The sequence below is a fragment of the Anabrus simplex genome, chromosome 7 (genome assembly GCF_040414725.1).
Source record: "Anabrus simplex isolate iqAnaSimp1 chromosome 7, ASM4041472v1, whole genome shotgun sequence".
NCBI classification, from domain to species: Eukaryota; Metazoa; Arthropoda; class Insecta; order Orthoptera; family Tettigoniidae; genus Anabrus; species Anabrus simplex.
In genome coordinates, this window is record NC_090271.1 from 224,912,822 (window position 1) to 224,932,588 (window position 19,767).

Below are 19,767 nucleotides of genomic sequence, written 5' to 3' on the forward strand. Positions count from 1 at the left end.
ATCCGCGTTAAATTCGCACTGTTCTAAATACTGCATTAATTTGTTGTCATCAATACCTGCTGAAAAAATATCACGTGGACAACATGGCATTTTCCTGTCACAAATCCACTCACTGCAAGGAGCAATCTCTTACTGACCGGTTAGCGGTATTTGTAAACACAGGAAACGACTCTTGTGAAAGGTAATAAAACCCTCTTAGAACTGCCAAAGCAAGGCCAGGCACACAATAACGTATAGCCCCTTTACTACAGGTTGTAACAAAAGTATGCATGTCACTAAAGGTTGCCTCAAAATTATGTATATCACAGAATTTTAAGCCGGCCGATGTAATCGGCTCTGGCAACTTCCGACTGGATTGTTAACGGCCGACCAGATCGGCTCTGGCAATTTAAAGGGTGCATGCTCGCACTACCACCTGGCACCAAGAGAGTTAAGGGAGAGGTTTGATAAATTTCCAACTTCTTTGAAATAATTTGAAAAGACTAGGTAAACAACTGATAGGGAATCTGCCACCTGGATGACAGCCCAAAATGAAGATCTATGGTGACTGATTGTGGTTGAATAAATGTGTTTAAATGCAATTTTTCATGTATTAAATTATTCATTAATTTATATAAATTTTGGCTCCTTCCAAAGAGCCTACGTTATCAACTGGTGTAGGAAACAATTTTAATGTCCATAGTTAAGTGGAGAGAGAGTAATTTCTTAAATCAGAAAATGACAGTCTCTGCATTTGGACTTCTCAAATTCCTCATTCCTCTCCCACTGAACAGGGTTTCTATCACTCCATTAGAAATATTGCTTTACTAAATCCAACTGCATACCTTAAACAGTCCTCTATTACTGCATAAGTAACTACTTTGCTAAAGTGCTCAAAGTGAATTTATTCCTAATTCATATTTACATTCTCAGAAGGAGAGAAGCTGGCTATAAAACTAGCTTATCTCATATTATTCTTACCTATACTGTATTGTAGGGGAGACTTTATGAAAGAGATTTTTGATTGTATGTATAGTTGGTCACATTTCTGTCCAGTTCAAATCATAACCACTAATTTGAAGAATGTGTGAACTGTCGAAAATAAGTAGATTGATCGAAAGAGCAGAACATGATTAAGTGAGTTTGTTTAAACATATTCCCATATTCAAAAACTGACTTTCAACCTATTAAATCATGCTACATACATTTAGTATGTGTTGAAGAGATGTTAAGTACAGAACAAAAATGGCCAATCGGGAAGTTGTGGGTTTGGATCCCACTGGTGTCCGGTTAGCAATTTTTGTTCTGTACTTAACATCTCTTCAACACGTACTAAATATACATAACATGACCTAATAGGTTGAAAGTCGGTTTCGATTACAATGCGGTCGTGAAAATTCAATATTCATCATATTCCCATATTATTTATTGTTTAGAAGCATAACTATGGGTAAGTTTTTTTGAGACAAACTGTTCTTTCTCCTGTCAAATGATTTCAGTAAAATATGCTGTCTGAGTAGTGCACTATGCAGGCATAGAGGGACAAATTCCATCCATCTCGATGACTACTTAGCCCATGGCACCAATGACCAATCTGGAATAAGAATATCAGGAACTTCAACCAATTAACAGCTATCTATCACCAAAATATTATAATTTTTGTGCTATCACTTTGATATTATCTATATACCTAGGTATATAAAGCAGAATGTCTGTCTGTCTGTTCCTTATACAAATCCATACCATTCCACCAATCAGAATCAAATTTTGTATACTTGGCTTTTAGGACCCTGCAGGTAATCCTGTCTACAAGAAATTTTAACAACCCTCCCTATTCCCTAGATTTAGATCCTTTGGCACATTAACATAGGCTAACATAGGCAAAATATCAACACTATCAAGTCATCTGCAAACACCATTGTTACCATCATTTCTTCCCCAATTTTCTCTGCCACTCTCATCATTATATCATCTATTACTACAATGAAAAGGAAAGGTGAGAGAGCATTTCCTTGTTATAACCCATTCTTATCTAGACAATTTGTTCTATCTCCTCCTGCTAGTATGATACATTGTTTTGTGTATAATATAAAGAGTTGCTACTGCACAGTAGTCAGACCAGAATGTCTCTACACTGCAGAGACGCTAGCCAAAATATACAATCCTACAATTGACAAAAAAAGAAAGGAAGTTTCTCAGGAAAATTCTAGGACCCAAGAAAATATCGATGGGTTTTACATTCCATCCAAGATCCAATAGGGAACTGTATGAGAGAAGAGAGAAGATTATCAGCACAATCAGAAAGAGGAGAGTGACCTTTTATGGACACTCAAAGAGAATGAACCCAGACAGATGGGCGTATTTAGAATACTCGCTCTTTGGGAAAAACAGAAAAAGCATCTGTGTTGGCTTAAAGAAATACATGAAGATCTAAAGAAAGGAGGCATAAGCCCCAAAGAAATTCAGAATTAATAGTTGTAATACATTATTACATTTGTCTCATAACTTGCCCACGAACATGACACTATGGTAACTACTTTAGTTTCTTTGTCTGTTTGTAATTATTTTTCCTCGTTCCTATATATTAACATATTAACAAGCAAATAATTTTATACATGAAGTACGAGCAACCAGGTGCAATTGATAGTGTACTTCATATAAGAATTAATGGATGAACCTTCCATAGGTCAAATCATGATCAACCATTGGGTTGAATTTAAAAACAGACAATGCATATTTTACTGTTTGCAAGATATTACAGACGTGATCTGTTTTACAGTTCGTTGCATCAGGATTCTGAATCATAGTGAAACATTTATAATTGATAAAATAAATTAGGCCACTAAAAGGGATTTAAATCATATATATGCAAAATTTCCTTCATTTTAGATTTGAATACTTACATTAAAGCCATCAAAAGCCCACGTATATTCATCACTGCCTAGCTGACATCCTGGGCTGCAGTCAGCTCGTGCCCAGCCAACCCTCATTGGGCCTGCTGTTAGAATCTCGAATTCAAAATACCTGCAAAGAAATATATTTCTAATGAGGAGATTCATGCATATTCATGTTTTATGTTTAAATTGATGAATTTTATTTCAGTTATTCCAAGATTTTGGTACTGAAGTGGAATGTAAATGATTCAACTTTCTCCAGCATATTTTTTTTTATGAAGTAATAAAAAATTTTGAACCAGAAGGTTAGCAGTCAAGGCTGACAACACTGAAAATTGAAAATTAAAATACTCAAGTTTAATTTAATAAAAGAAATCATAACATTCACTCTGCTTACCATTTTCCTCCACTAACAGCATAGGTCTTCTCCACACGATATGTTCGGAAAGCCATCTGTCGGTTTTTACTGGCCTCAGCTAGGAGAGCTGCGGAGAAATGAATAAATATACAAATGTGCACAAAATATTTGATGAATGAAACATATCAAGATCCAACAAAAATGTTATAAACAATACACCTGTTATTCTATCACACTAAAGTATAATAAGCAAGTTAGGGATCAAAATTGATATCAAATAGGACTGATCAAAGCAATGATCGATATTTGGAGAGAAATATATTACACCAGAGACAGTTTGAAAGCAAGTGATATAATCCTTCATGGGAGCTCATAGGACAAAGAATAATTTTATTTCTTAAGTCTTGATTATTTGTTGTCTAATATCCTTGTTTCCCGAGATGTGGACAGAGACTCCTTAGAACCAACTGCTATTTTCATTTGATAAGGGGGCCATTTTGTAACAAAATAAGATTTTACCTGTCACGATGGGGGAACCAATAAATAGAATTTGATTGTTGATGGACAAGAAGCATTTTGGAAATAAGCACCTCAATTGAATTCAAACCTATTGAGTTTCCTTTTATCCTACACTTCCCACATCGAGCCTCAAGATCTTTCAAGGATTGAAGCATGTACTCTGGATGAAGCTGGGAAATAAACATGAGCTCCATGGGGGCTAAGAAGAAAAGGATATAGAAAAATGGGGACAGATGAAGAGAGCGTCAACTTATTTGAAGAGGGCAGCATATGAAGATGTGCAGTTTGTCCTTGCCCCTTTGTATTTTCTTGTTTGTTCCATTCTGTTAAAAATTTTAGTTAATAATCAGCCAACATTTGTCCTAGCAACCTAGCAGTTGCTGCCTCTGTGGATCAGTGGTAGAGTGTCAGCCTCCGGATTCCAAGATAGCGGATTCAAACCTGGCAGAGGTAGTCGGATTTTTGAAGGGCGGAAAAAAGTCCATTTGACACTCATGTCGTACAATGTCGGCATGTAAAAGATCTCCGGTGACACATTTGGTGTTTACCCGACAAAATTCATTAAATCTCAGCCATAGACGCCCAAGTGAGTTTCGGTTAACTTGGTCTGCCATCTAGTGGGCCTAGAGTAAAACGGAATGTCAAAATTGACGAGCAGACAGCCAGATGGCGTCAAATTGAAATGTCTGCACACGGTAGCTGAGGCCATACGATTATTATTATTATAGGGGAAGATTATAGGAAATTTGAAATACTGAATTCCTGTTAGAAGAGAGAGGTAGCATATTGCAACATATACCATGTTATACGTCTGTAAAATACATAATTGGTCACAATTAATTTTCTATTCATTTTTAATTATGTGTCAAATTACAATTATTACAGTACATTAAATGTATCAAGACACAATTCATTTCAGGTAATTTAATTATGTAACAAAGTGTAAATAGGTTGTACTGAGATTTATTATTTTAACTAACTAGCTAAATATCTATATATTTAAAACACTAGGATGATTTTTGTTACCGCGAGTTTGAGAGAATGGCTGAACCTATTGATATTGTAAAGCATTCTGACAGAAGCTCGTTCCTGTAGATTTGCAGAGTGTCTTAAAAAAAAAAAAATTGCCGTATAATTTTAAATTGTTAAGAAACATGTAGCATTCTGATTGGACAAAGCGCTCACCAGTACTTTAAGGCCACCTACTGATTCACTGCCAGCCATGAGCGTGACAGGAATTCTAGAGGGCGCACACGCATGCACTGGCTGGTATGACATCTCTTCGCTGGGGTCTACATAACTGAGCGGTCATTCGTGGACTTGAAGTTTGTAGGATGCTAAATAGTTTATTAAGTCACCTATTCAATACATTAGATTTTTTAAACTTTTAGGAATTTATCTTTATTTCCATATAAGACATGTTTTGCCCTTCATTGAAGGCATCATCAGTCATAGTACTACCTCAAGGCACAAATCAGGTTCCTGATTTGTAATTAAATTGTAAATACTAAGATATAATATTGACATATTACAGCAGGGATAGTCAATGAGAAAAACAATGTTCATTGATGATACAGATACCAATATATCAGCCGTTGGCTGTAAATTATCAGTCCTACAAAGGATAACTTAACATATTAACAATGGAGCAGTCTAAGGGAAAGAAACGTGCACTAATATGTAAGACCAGTGTCCAGCAGCAGTGGTTCGTATGAAGTATTGACGTTTCATTATCAGAAATGTTGATAAATGTTACTAAAACACAGCCCATGTTGACATTCTTTGTCTTGATATAAACAGTATGAAACTGCTCTAAATAAGCAATTCCCATCACTTAGTATAAGTACAATCTTTCAGGTTTCCATGACAGTAAATTGTTGGTAAATGTTAATAAAATTTCTGATAATGAAACGTCAATACTTCATACGGACTACTGCTGCTGGACACTGTCAAATACCCTGTGGTCTTACATATTAGTGCAAGTCTCTTTCCCTTAGACTGTTCCATTGTTAATGTGTTCAGTTGCCCTTTGTAGGACTGATAATTTACAGCCAACGGCTGATATATTGGTATTTATATCATCAATGAACATTGTTTTTCTCATTGACTATCCCTACTGTAATATGTCAATATTATTTCTTAGTATTTACTATTTAATTACAAATCAGGTACCTGATTTATGCCGTGAGGTAGTACTTTGACTTACGATGCCTTCAATGAAGGGCGAAACATGTCTCATATGGAAATAAAGATAAATTCCTAAATGTTTTAAATATCTAATGTATTGAACAGGTGACTTAACATATAGTATCTTCAATATGGATCAATAATGATATTTATCACTTGCAATATGAAGTTTGTCGAGAGTATTTCACTTTGACTACACAAACATTCATCATTTTTCATCTCCAGTTTCCTGGTGTACTGTACAAGTGCTCGCCATTTCTTTCTGTCAGAATAGAGTTTCTGCTCCCCTACATCTTCCCATTTCACATTTTGGCCCTTGTACAGGTCTTTCCCCTCCCATTTCTATGTCACAAACATTGTCCACCTAATTTACTGTCATGGAAACCCGAAGGATTGTACTTATACTAAGTGATGGGAATTGCTTATATAGAGCAGTTTAGTACTGTATCAAGACGAAGAACGTCAATGTGGGCTGTGTTTGCAGACTGTTGCAAAAATTGTTGCTGGCTGGGATAATTATAAGGTTTTTATTAATGGCAATCAGTCTTATCGCCTTCCCCTCAAAAACCAATGTGAGTATGAAAGTCTCACATCTCTGGAGGGTGAATATGCTGGTTATTTGTACTTTTATAATTATTAATATATATACACAACTCATCACACTACTAACCACCACAGGACCACGCAGAAATCCCTTCACATTCGGTTTAGAAAATGTGCCAAAATATTTTAGTAATATGTTACCAGTAGTAATAATTATTATCTATATATTAAAAAAGTTTACAAGAAAACAGCTTTTTACAGTCCATCTGGCCATTATACTGGACCAGAATTCTCTCCAGAATTTCCCGCCGGTGAATCATCAGGCATTGATAGGTCTCTAAATTCAGTCAATGTTGAGTAATCCTAAAATTAAATCAATAAATGACCACTCCAATAATTGCTGGCAAAGGATTGCCCTAGCCTGTAATACATTCTGTACTTAGCTGGTTTCACAGTTAAGGAGTAACATCTTTACATAAAGATATCGGCAAAGCCAAACGATTAAAAATGACAGGCATCTATAGGCAAACCTGCAATTTCAAACAAACTTGATGCACATATGGCTTACTATCTGAAGAAAAATACTGTTGGGGTAAGACACCCCTAGCAAACCTATGGTTGTGGGTTGAGAAGGAGTGACATAAAAAAGAAACCATCAAAAATAACCAATATTAGTGTCGAACCCATACTTTTTGGGATAGCTGAAATGAACAGTGACACTCCGGATGCTGTTTAAGTCTCCGTCGGCATTGGGGATGAAAAGGGTTGAAGAAGAAAATGTCCCAAATGACTGAGATTATGGAGGTGTGGGTGTTCCAGCATAGCTCTCAACCAAACTTGGTACCTGTATGACTTACTATATGGAGAAAAATACTGAAAGGGTAAGACACCTCCAGCACCCTTATGGATTGGGGTTGGAAAGGAGAGACTTGTAAACATCATCAAAAAAATATTATTAGTGTCGGATCCATACTTTTCAGGATTGCTGAGGTGAATCGTGACACTCTGGGTACCATTTAAGTCCAAGTTCAGCCTCCATTGGCATGGGAGTCAGAAGGGTTGAAAAAGAAAATGTCCAAAATGACTGAGATTAGTGTTTAATCCACAGTTCTTGGGTTCACTAGGCTAATTGGTGAAACTCCCAATGACAGTTGGAATAGTGTACATCATATCTATAGTGTGACATGTAAACACCTACAATTATCACTTATTTATATTAATGGTTTGAAAGGGCTGGCTACTTCCCAGACAATATGGGCTTCAACAAGGACAAACTTCCACATGAAGCAAAATAATCTAAAATTGAAACTTTTAATAAAACACATAATAATAACTCTAAAATGACAAAATAGTTCATAAAATATCGATTAACATCACAAGAAATCTACAATAATTCACTTGCCACAAAATAAACAGGTCATATAAATCCTAAAAAAATAAACATTCAAGAAAGTACCCAGGCAACACATGGAGCAATTTCATATCAAGACATGTTATTTCTTTCTTTTTAAAATCTCTTTAACCTCTAGGGTTGGTTTTTCCCTCAGACTCAGTGAGGGATCTCACCTCTACCACCTGCAGTGTCTTGGAGCATGAGACTTTTGGGTCAGGGGGATACAACTAGGAAAGAAGACCAGTACCTTGCCCAGGTAGCCTCATCTGCTATGCTGAACAGAGACCTTGAAGGGGGATGGGAAGATTGAAAGCTATAGACAAGGAAGAGGGAAAGAAGTGGCTGTGGCCTTAAGTTAGGAACCATCCTGGCATTTGTCTGGAGGAGAAATGGGAAACCATGGAAAACCACTTTGAGGATGGCTGAGGTGGGAATTGAACCTCCCTCTACTCAGTTGACCTCCCAAGGCTGAGTGGACCCCATTCCAACCCTTGTACCACTTTTCAAATTTCATGGCAGAGCCAGGAATTGGGAACATGCATCATTTTCAAAAATATTTTTTTTGAAAAGTACACCAATGAAATAGTACGTAAACGTATTGCATTGTGGTATGTTGCCTTGTTTTCTACCATTAAAAAAATATTTAATAGTGCCTTTCCGCAAGGCGAGTGAAACGGCCTCTGACGTAAGCGGCGCGCTGTGACGTCACGATCCAGTACCGCATGGAGCTCTACCAGCCACTGTGCATCAGCCGTTGCTAAAAGCCGATTGTTTATTATTCATGATCGCGAATAACTTCGAAATGACAGAAGAAAGGTTCAAAACAGCACAGTCAGACAATCTACCATGTGTAGATGTCATCATTCTTGAAAAATGTGACTTTTGTGGCCGCAGAAATTCGCGGATAACAAGCAAGTTCTTTTATATACGTGCAATGTACTGTAACCCATAGTATTAGAATAACAACGAACCTGGATAGATATCACATCACTTTCAACATTTCCTTCTAGACTGATTCCCCTGTTAAAGAATAACATTACATTTTCAGGCTTTCAGCATTAGTAAAGTAAGAAATCGGATTTCAGCACTAACATAATCATATAGGTAGCATTATAGTACTAGTCCGCTTCTGTGGTGTAGTGGTTAATATGTGCCACTCCCGAAGGCCCGGTTACGATTCCCGGCTCTGCCATGAAAGTTGAAAACAAATAGTACGAGGGCTGGAACGTGGTCTACTCAGCCTCGGGAGGTCAACTGAGTAGAAGGGTTTCGAATCCCACCTCAGCCATCCTCGAAGTGGTTTTTCGTATTTTCCTACTTCTCCTCCAGGCACCTAAGGCCACGGCCGTTTCCTTCCCTCTTCCTTGTCTATCCCTTCCGATCCTCCCATCCTCCAACAAGGCCCCTGTTGAGCATAACAGGTGAGGCCGCCTGGGCGAGGTAATGGCCCTCCTCACCAGTTTCATCACCATACTCAAAGTCTCACGTTCAAGGACACTGCCCTTGAAGTGGTAGAGGTGAAATCCCTCGCTGAGTCCGAGAGAAAACCAACCCTTAAGGTTAAACTGATTAAGAAAGAAAGAAAGAAGGAAAGAAAGAAAGAAAGAAAGAAAGAAAGAAAGAAAGAAAGATCATTCCCCAAAAAATATATATTTATGGTTGGGACAACTGGCCTACCCACTTCCGGGGCCCATGAAAGAATGAAATATCTTTGTGGAGGGAAAAAGTTAAACATGATAAAGATAAATATGACTTCATCTAGTTTTCACAAGTCGGGCTGAGTGGTTCAGACGGTTGAGGTGCTGGCCTTCTGACCCCAACTTGGCAGGTTCGATCCTGGTTCAGTCCGGTGGTAGTTGAAGGTGCTCAAATACGTCAGCCTCGTGTCGGTAGATTTACTGGCACGTAAAAGAACTCCTGCAGGACTAAATTCCTGCACATCGGCGTCTCCGAAAATCGTAGAAGTAGTTAGTGGGGCGTGAAGCCAATAACATGAATTACATTTGGCTTTTAACAAGCTGGGCATATCAGGAAAGAAAAGTGTCCTGGTGACATTTTAGTCGCTCAATACAGGAATGTCTTTGGGTGCTGTGACTTTTACTTTTTTTTTTTTTTTTTTTTTTTTTTTTTTTGCTTTACGTCACACCGTCACATATAGGTCTTATGGCGACGATGGGGCAGGAAAGGCCTAGGCATGGGAACAAAGCGGCCGTGGCCTTAGGTACAGCCTCAGTATATGCCTGGTGTGAAAATGGGAAACCACGGAAAACCATCTTCAGGGCTGCTGGCAGTGGGGTTCAAAACCCACTATCTCCCAGATGCGAGCTCACAGCTGCGCGCTCCTAACCGCACGGCCAACTCGCGCGGTATTTTTACCCTTCGGTTTATTGACTTGGCTTGTATAACCTAAAACTTGGGCTAAGTTGGATAATATCTTAAACACCTACATCACTATTTTCACCTGTGTGCAATTATGTTATTTATTTCATTAATATTATGATAATTATTATAATTGAGCATTGTTAACTTATGAGACCCCAACAGACAAGCATTGGTTTTGTGTAGAGTTATACATTTGTTAAATTCACGTTGTTTCCTTTCGTGATGTACACGCCTATTCTTTGTTACATTATAGAGTATTTAGATATAGCCTAAATTTCTTTACCAATTAAGCTCTTCAATAAAGACATACATAACTGTCCCATGCCAAGATAGAATTAGAGCTGTCAAAATGGTTCATAACCCCTTTGATTTATTATCTTGACATGGATCACCCAAAACATAGGGTTAGGTTTGGAGAATACTTTAATAATCAGCATTATTTAATGCACTGTTTATTACTTTCATATTCCAAGATGTAATTGAAGCATTTAGATAAAGCATCATACATTAAAATTTAAAGTTTTACCACTAGAACAGCTGACATGGAAAAGTGATTTGAAAATTCAAACAAATTCATCTTACGTTAAAATCTTCAACAAAATAAACTGTAGACTTTTCCGATATATCACCAGCATTTTTCCGGCTCGCCAAAATCCATTTCTCCCTAGTTTTAGCGTCTTTGGAACATTTATAAACAATTTGTTTGGTGCGGTATGCGATGTGCTATTGCACATCGGAACTCTACACCATTTATAAGTTTTCTGTCTCACTGCCTGCGCAGGATTCATTTTAAGTCTAAAATATACCACTCAGATTATTATCCAATGTATAGACCTCGAATTTAACTATACCAGACACTAACGTAAAGTAGAAATACGCGAAGTGTATCCTGCTTCTCACAGCACACTATGCGTTATTTCGTCTGCTAATTCAGTCAACCTGTACGATGACGTCAGACCAATGAGATCGCGTACTTGCGTGACGTGACATTTTCGTAGATTTTTATCATGTTTGGAGTTATTATTTGTACATTCTGATCACATTTTTGAATTCTGCATGAAATTTTGAATCAGATTAGCATATTTTTAATTAAAACCCCGGATCATGCATGTTCCCTATTGAACTTGGGCCTCCGGAGGTGGCAGCTAATCACACTAACCACTGCACCACAGAGGTGAACTACACGTTATTTCACCAATTCATAATGAATGCTGTGGAGCAGCATGAGTCCTCTAGCTACTTAAATAATTTATTCATTTCAATTATTTATCTGAAACCATTTAAATTTTATTACAACCATTACAACCATTATACAAGACATTGCTAAATTAATTGAGAATAATAATAAAACATCTCACTAGGTAATGTACCTGTATATATTTTCAATTAAAAATCCATTACTGGAAACTTATTTTTTAAGACTTAATTAATATCATTGTAACTGGGACAGAATTATTTTAAGGTTGTAAATATTTATTTGTTTAACTTATTTACATATTACATTTAAATTAATTGCTCCAAAGACCATGGCTTTAATGTATTCCATATGCTTTAATTTATGGATGTCTCCCAGTGAGTATCTTCTCTTCAGTAATGTTAAGTTATTTATTTCTGCACTCTTCACTAATTTATTTAGTTACCTTTACGTCATCACAAGTGATGTTATTATGTGAATAGTACTGCAACACGCACCACAGGCGGTGCGTGGTATTGTTGCAATGTTGCACAAATCCCAATAATTTTTACACCTAAAATAATATATTTTAAAACATATTAAAATAAACAATTTTTGGTTGTTCGCTGTACTAAAGTTTCGTAATGGACCAATAAATGCTGCCGGCTTTGAAACAAACTCAGGGGGTTTGCTTTCCTATGGCAACTCCCTAGTGGACAGCGCGGCGCAATGTACCTCAGCAGGGATGAGCCTAAGCCTGTATAGAATCAGGTAGCATGCTCGCTCAGGGAGTTGCACGAGACTGGCAAGTCCCGTACCAAGAAACAGTTCCAAATGTCCCTGTTAGATTGCACCACTCTGCGGAGATTACTTAATTCCTACTTTCTCTCCACTCGCAAAGGTAAGTTAATTTCCATTTTTGTTTTTAAATTTACAATTTTTGCTTTACGTTGCACCGACGTAGATAGGACGCATATAATCCCAGGACGGTTTCGGCTCGCCAGGTGCAGGCCTTTCAATTTGACTCCCGTAGGCGACCTGTGCGTCGTGATGAGGATAAAATGATGATGAAGACAACACAAACACTAGCCCCCATGCCAATGAAATTAGCCAATGATGGTTAAAATTCCCAACCCTGCCGGGAATCGAACCCGGGACCCCTGTGACCAAAGGCCAGCATGCAAATCATTTAGCCACGGAACTGGATGATGATGATGATGATGATGATGATAATATTATGTGCTGCATTCTAAATTATCATTTCTGAGCTCCCATTTGAGCCTATTAAAAATTATTATCCAGCAGAATGGATTAGAAGAGGAAGCAATTAATGTCAGGATGAGGAAGTTAGACCAGGCATACCAAATGACAAAGAATATCTATAACAAAAAGTCTATAAGTATAGGGGCCAAGTTCCGACACTATAACACAGTTGTAAAACCTGAGGGATTATATGCGTCTGAAACTTTGACCTTAAGTAGTAAAGGTCAAGCTGACCGGTTGGAAAAGAGAGAGCGCAGGATACTAAAACAAATCCTAGGTAATAGGTGGGTTGATGGACAGTGGCGAATGAGACCAAATGAGGATTTGTACAGCAAGACAGAACCTCTCACAGTGTCAATTAAGAAGAGACGGCTACTATTTTATGGCCATCTCTTGAGGATGACTGATGATCAACTAACGAAAAGAATATGGAATTTTATTCAATCTAAGACAACAAGGTCGAGATGGTTTCAGGAATGCGAAAAAGATCTGAGGCAGATTGGTATTTCAGACCAAGAAATTCATGACAGGAATGCATTCAGAAGATTGGTGAAAAACTACCATGGCATCAACTTCCAGAAGACGGAAAGGACATTTGTCTGAAGAGCATAAATAGGCACTCGTTGCTGGGCTCAGAAGATACTGGCAGGAAGTTAAAGCCGGAACAAGAACAAGACCTAGACACACTGACATGAAGTTGGTTGTTACCATGCAGTCCATAGAGGCTCAACTCGATGTATATTTTTAAAAAAATCATCATCATCATCATCATCATCAGATAAATTTGGAATATTATGATGTTTCTTACTATAATTAAATTTGAGACATATAAAGAAGAATCAAGAACTTACAGTTACAATTGGCTGAGGGGTGAGTAAAATAAAATAATTTCAATTGATGCCCAGCCAAGGGGCGAATAGAATCAAAGAGTGACAATATCTTACCTTCGTTAGCCTCACCAGTTGGTGGTTCGAGGTTGTAACCATACACAAGAAGAGTTCTCACGGTCTCACTTGCAGTGTCCCTACAAAGAGAGGAATACTGTTAAAGGAGCCTATAGTTTGAAAACAGAAAATGAAAATAATTATAATTGAAATACAAACGATTTTCAAAACAAACTTTCTATTTATTAGGTTGGGTCATGTATGTATGGTACATGCAAATGAAATGTTGAGTACAGCGCAAAAATGACCAACTGGATACCAATGGGTACCGAACCCACAACTTTCATTGTTGTGGTTGTGGTGGTGATTTTTGTTTTAAGAGGAAGTACAACTAGGTGTCCATTGCCTTCCCAATTAAGCTACAGTGGCCTCAGTTGTTCATGTTCTGTCTGCAGGGATCTGAACTGCATGTCAGACACTACAGACAGCACTATGTGGGCCAATTTAATTGAACATTTAACATTCACGATGCACTGTGCTTGAAATACACTATCTTATTAGGTTGTGTTGAGTACATTTATAGTATATGGTGAAGTAATCCTTGTCCTACATGTAAGTATAGTAATTAAGTTTCTTACAAATAAGCAACACAGTGCACAGTGTATACCATCAATAAAGTACACATGTTTAATAATTTTTTACAATACCTGTTTGCCTTCTTAATGGCCTCATCCACTTTTATGTAAGGTACCAAGTGAGGGCTTCTGCTCATATCAGGATCCTGAAACAAAGTGAAGTAAAGAAATAATATTACGTATTACTTAATGTACATTACTGCAGTCATTGCTTACATACCCAGAATTCCTTTCCGTTGTCATAAAATACTAATTTATTTGGAAAATGATTGCCGGGAAAAAATGCTTAAAAGCTCTGGATAATTCCGAAACATTCAACTAAATTAAAATCCTATTTCCTGGAAAACACAATGAGATGGTAGGAAAGTGCTGCATTCTAAATTATCATTTCTGAACTCTTATTTGAGCATATTAAAAGAATATTGTCATCTTAATGTGTACAGTATTTAAAAATTTCCTCTTTTAGTTTTGGTATTAACATTTTGAGTTCCCTGTTGTACACATGCAGTTTCTGGAAGCATTATTTTCCACTTCATCAGACTGGACTTTTCAAGAACTTTTCTAATTAGTAAGCGTTAGCAAGAAGGAAGAGCTATACAATTGGACAATATGAAACTGAGCTCGATATCTGCAGTCACTTAAGTGCGGTCAGTATGCAGTATTCGGGAGATAGTGGGTTCGAACCCCAATGTCGGCAGCCCTGAAGATGGTTTTCTGTGGTTTCCCATTTTCACACCAGGCAAATGCTGGGGCTGTATCTTAATTAAGGCCACGGCCACTTCCTTCCCAGTCCTAGCCCTTTCCTGTCCCATTGTCGCCATAAGACCTATCTGTGACGGTGCGACGTAAAGCCAATAGCAAAAAATTAAATTTAAAAAAACAATGTTTGTAATTGGTTAACGTCAAACCTGGAGGGTTAACTCTGCATTTCTGTTAATCATCTTTGTGCCTGCCCCATTTCCTGTTTCTCAATGTTCACCTCCTCCACAGTGGGAGTGTGCAAATGTGTCTCGTCTTTTCTGATTGACCGTCCAAGCGGTTATACGTGGTGGCTCTGAGCTACACTCGCATGGGGGATTCGGCTCTCCTTGAGGGTAAGCACTCTTGTTCTTATTAACTTTGGATTATACTTCACTTTAATTTTAATGCAAAATTTGTTATTATGCAGGAGTTTGCCCCCAGAATTTACGTTAATCTCTGAAATATAATTTTTTTTGATGATGTAAGTTTTCAATTACGTACATCTTCACCTTGTGTTGGAGGCAAACCTTTTTTTCTGAACAATTTTATAACATTAATTTAATTTATCCATCAGGTTTTGCCTCCATTAATTTCTGTGCCACTGACAAAGTTTTTTCATTCCTTCCTCTGAGAAGTAATTTCCCTTTGACAGTGTACCTTCGTATCTTTTGTTAATCAAGTAGAATGGGCATAGCCCACTGCAACAGCAATGTAAAATATCAAGGCAGGATTTTTAGGTCTTTCATTTGTGCCAAGGCACACATGTGTTCTTCAATGTATTGGTCCAGTTTTCGCGCAATGAGCACGTGGAGTAGAGTTTTAATTTGTGAGTATGTTATGTTAAACATTTTGTCTTATTTACTGATTATGTTTTGCTACAATGCTTATGTGAATTAACTTTGGTTTTCTTGTCATAGATCTTTAATAATGAGCGCATTTTAGAAAAGGTTAACTAGGTTATTCTTATTTGAAGTTCAGTTTACGAAAGTCCTTCAAACCATAATCTCATATGGCCCTATCTGCTGTCTACATTCTGGCCTTTTAGTTGTCATTTGTTATGATGAAATGAAATGGCGTATGGCTTTTAGTGCCGGGAGTGTCCGAGGACATGTTCGGCTCGCCAAGTGCAGGTCTTTTGATTTGACACCTGTAGGTGACCTGCGCGTCGTGATGAGGATGAAATGATGATGAGGACGACACATACACCCAGCCCTCGAGCCGGCGAAATTAACCAATGATGGTTAAAATTCCCGACCCTACCGGGAATCGAACCCGGGACCCCTCTGACCAAAGGCCAGCACGCTAACCATATAGCCATGGAGCCGGACTATTTGTTATGATAATTTGTTCTTAGCTGAAATTATAGTTTTTTGTTTTAAATTTCTTTAAAATTTTATTACGTTTGCTGTTGACTGCTTAGAGGTTACGTTTTTTATAAATCCATTTTCACACCATATTGCTCTCAAAGTTCTGTACAGCCACTGCACTCCAGATACACCTGCTGCTTTGATCATGTAAGCAGTAACTTCAACGGTTCCAAATGACTTAATATTTTTTCATCATTTTTAGTGCATTTTCTACCTCAGACCAAGTAATCGGAACATCATCTGTCCTCAGCCTTTTTCACCTCTTCAGTAGTTTTTCCCTCATTCAGGGTTACATCAAAATAGGTCTTCATTTTGTTTCTAAACTCTTGTTCACTCTTGACTATATTCCCAATTACTGTTTCTATTGCTCCAATGTCTTCTTTGTCAGATCTCTCACTTTTAACCCGGCTGTACAGCATCTTCATGTTTCCTTTACTATTTTCCTGCAGTTTTTGGATAAGTTCACCCCAGAAGTTCTCTTCTTCTCTCACAATCCTTTTTACTTCTAATTCCCTATTTCGGTTTGCTTGGTCCAGCTTTGAATTTTCCCCTCATCTCTCATATGGTTCATGGTGTGGGTTACTGTAGTCACGTCCTAGTTCATGAACCATGGGCAACGGCTGAGTGGCCTAGTAAGTGGTCCTGAGAATCGGGATACCAGTTGCTATGGAATGGGAGTGGGCATGGCTCTCCTTGTGCTCAGGCGGCTAGGACTATACAATTCACCGGTGGTCCATAACCCGTTAGAGAAGAGATCCTCACTTGGACTATGTGCAAGTAGGATAGCATCCTGCTTCATGAATTTACTGAGATCAGACCATTTTAAGCAAGGCTCGGACCTATGGGAGTAACGGAGTCCCACTCCCATTTGACAGGCGAGGGACTCCTTGGAAACAATTTGGTGAACGAAATGGAATTCGATGGGGAACTATCAATATTAATGGGGCTTATGGAAGAAAGAAAGTAGAACTGGCTGAGTCAGCAAAGAGAATGCATCTGGATGTGCTAGGAGTAAGTGATATTCGGGTAAGGGGAGATAAACGAGGAAGAGATAGGAGATTATAAAGTGTACTTGACGGGTGTTAGAAAGGGAAGGGCAGAGTCTGGGGTAAGGCTCTTTATCAGGATACAATTAGTGAAAAGTTTCGAACAGTAGACAGTAAGCAGGTTCAGGATATAGAAAGTGAATGGGTGGCACACAGGGATGCTGTAGTAGAAACAGCAAGGAAATGCCTAGGAAGAACTGTGTGTAAAGATGGGAAAAGGCGAACATCTTGGTGGAATGATGAAGTGAGAGCAGCTTGTAAACGTAAAAAGAAGGCTTATCAGAAATGGCTCCAAACAAGGACCGAGGCAGACAGGGATGAAAGACGTAGATGAAAGAAACAGAGTGAAACAAATAGTTGTTGAATCCAAAAAGAAGTCATGGGAAGATTTTGGTAATAACCTGGAAAGGCTAGGTCAAGCAGCAGGGAAACCTTTCTGGACTGTAATAAAGAATCTTAGGAAGGGAGGGAAAAAGGAAATGAACAGTGTTTTGAGTAATATAGGTGAACTGATAACAGATCCCAGGGAATCACTGGAGAGGTGGAGGGAATATTTTGAACATCTTCTCAATGTAAAAAGGAAATCATCCTGGTGGTGTTGCAAACAGCCACACTCATGGGGAGGAGGAAAATGATGTTGGTGAAATTATGCTTGAGGAAGTGGAAAGGATGGTAAATAAACTCCATTATCATAAGCAGCAGGAATAGATGAAATTAGACTTGAAATCGTGAAGTATAGTGGGAAGGCAGGGATGAAATGGCTTCATAGAGTAGTAAGATTAGCATGGAGTGTTGGTAAGGTAACTTCAGAATGGACAAAAGCAGTAATTGCACCTATCTATAAGCAAGGGAACAGGAAGTATTGCAACAACTACTGAGGTATCTCATTGATTAGTATACCAGGCAAAGTATTCACTGGCATCTTGGAAGGAAGGGTGCGATCAGTCGTTGAGAGGAAGTTGGATGAAAACCAGTGTGGTTTCAGACCACAGAGAGGCTGTCAGGATCAGATATTCAGTATTCGCCAGGTAATTGAAAAATGCTACGAGAGGAATAGGCAGTTGTGTTCATGTTTTGTAGATCGAGAGAAAGCATATGACAGGCTACCGAGAGAAAAGATGTTCGCTATACTGTGGCACTATGGAATTAAAGGTAGATTATTAAAATCAATCCAAGGCATTTATGTTGACAATTGGGCTTCAGTAAGAATTTATGGTAGAATGAGTTCTTGGTTCAGGGTACTTACAGGGGTTAGACAAGGCTGTAATCTTTCACCTTTGCTGTTTGTAGTTTACATGGATCATCTGCTGAAAGGTATAAAATGGCAGGGAGGGATTCAGTTAGGTGAAAATGTAGTAAGCAGTCTGGCCTATGCTGACAACTTGGTCTTAATGGCAGTTTGTGCCGAACTTGAAACTTGAAACTTGGAACTTGAAAATAGGTGCAATGAGTATGGTATGAAAATTAGCCTCTCGAAGACTAAATTGATGTCAGTAGGTAAGAAATTCAACAGAACTGAATGTCAGATTGGTGATACAAAGCTAGTACAGGTCGATAATTTCAAGTATTTAGGTTGTGTGTTCTCCCAGGATGGTAATATAGTAAGTGAGATTGAATCAAGGTGTCATAAAGCTAAAGCAGTGAGCTCGCAGTTGTGATCAACAGTATTCTGTAAGAAGGAAGTCAGCTCCCATACGAAACTATCTTTACATAGGTCTGTTTTCAGACCAACTTTGCTTTACTGGAGCGAAAGCTGGGTGGACTCAGGATATCTTATTCATAAGTTAGAAGTAACAGACATGAAAGTAGCGAGAATGATTGCTGGTAAAAACAGGTGGGAACAATGACAGGAGGGTACTCAGAATGAGGAGATAAAGGCTAATTTAGGAATGAACTCGATGGATGAAGCTGTACGCATAAGCCAGTTTTGGTGGTGGGGTCATGTGAGGCGGATGTAGGAGGATAGGTTACCTAGGAGAATAATGGAGTCTGTTATGGACGGTAAGAGAAGTATAGGTAGACCAAGACGACGATGGTTAGACTCAGTTTCTAACGATTTAAAGATAAGAGGTATAGAACTAAATGAGGCCACAACACTAGTTGCAAGTCGAGGATTGTGGCAACATTTATTAAATTCACAGAGGCTTGCAGACTGAATGCTGAAAGGCATAACAGTCTATAATAATAATGTATTTATGTATGTATGTCTCATTTGACTGTTGTCACTACTGTATTTCTGACTCTTTTAAAATCCCTTACTTTCTTGGCTTTATTGCATTTTTCTATTGCCTTTTCCCTCCATCATTCCACAGGACATTCTTTTATTCATTACTCCCCTTCTGCACACTTCTGCATTATTGATGAAACTAGTTTCAAAATTATTCCCTTCCTTGTTAGTATGG

The 19,767-nt window shown here is 38.1% G+C and overlaps 1 protein-coding gene across 1 annotated transcript in view; it reads right to left on the minus strand.

Moving 5' to 3' along the window:
• The window catches only part of RyR (Ryanodine receptor), a 623,761-nt gene that overhangs the window by 335,673 nt on the left and 268,321 nt on the right, over nt 1-19,767 (minus strand). The window contains exons 23-26 of the mRNA XM_067151578.2: nt 14,284-14,357; nt 13,637-13,716; nt 3,271-3,358; nt 2,883-3,003 (exon numbers count right to left, since the gene is read on the minus strand). Coding sequence (XP_067007679.2) covers nt 2,883-3,003; nt 3,271-3,358; nt 13,637-13,716; nt 14,284-14,357 — 363 coding nt within the window. The remainder of the gene's footprint in view (nt 1-2,882; nt 3,004-3,270; nt 3,359-13,636; nt 13,717-14,283; nt 14,358-19,767) is intronic.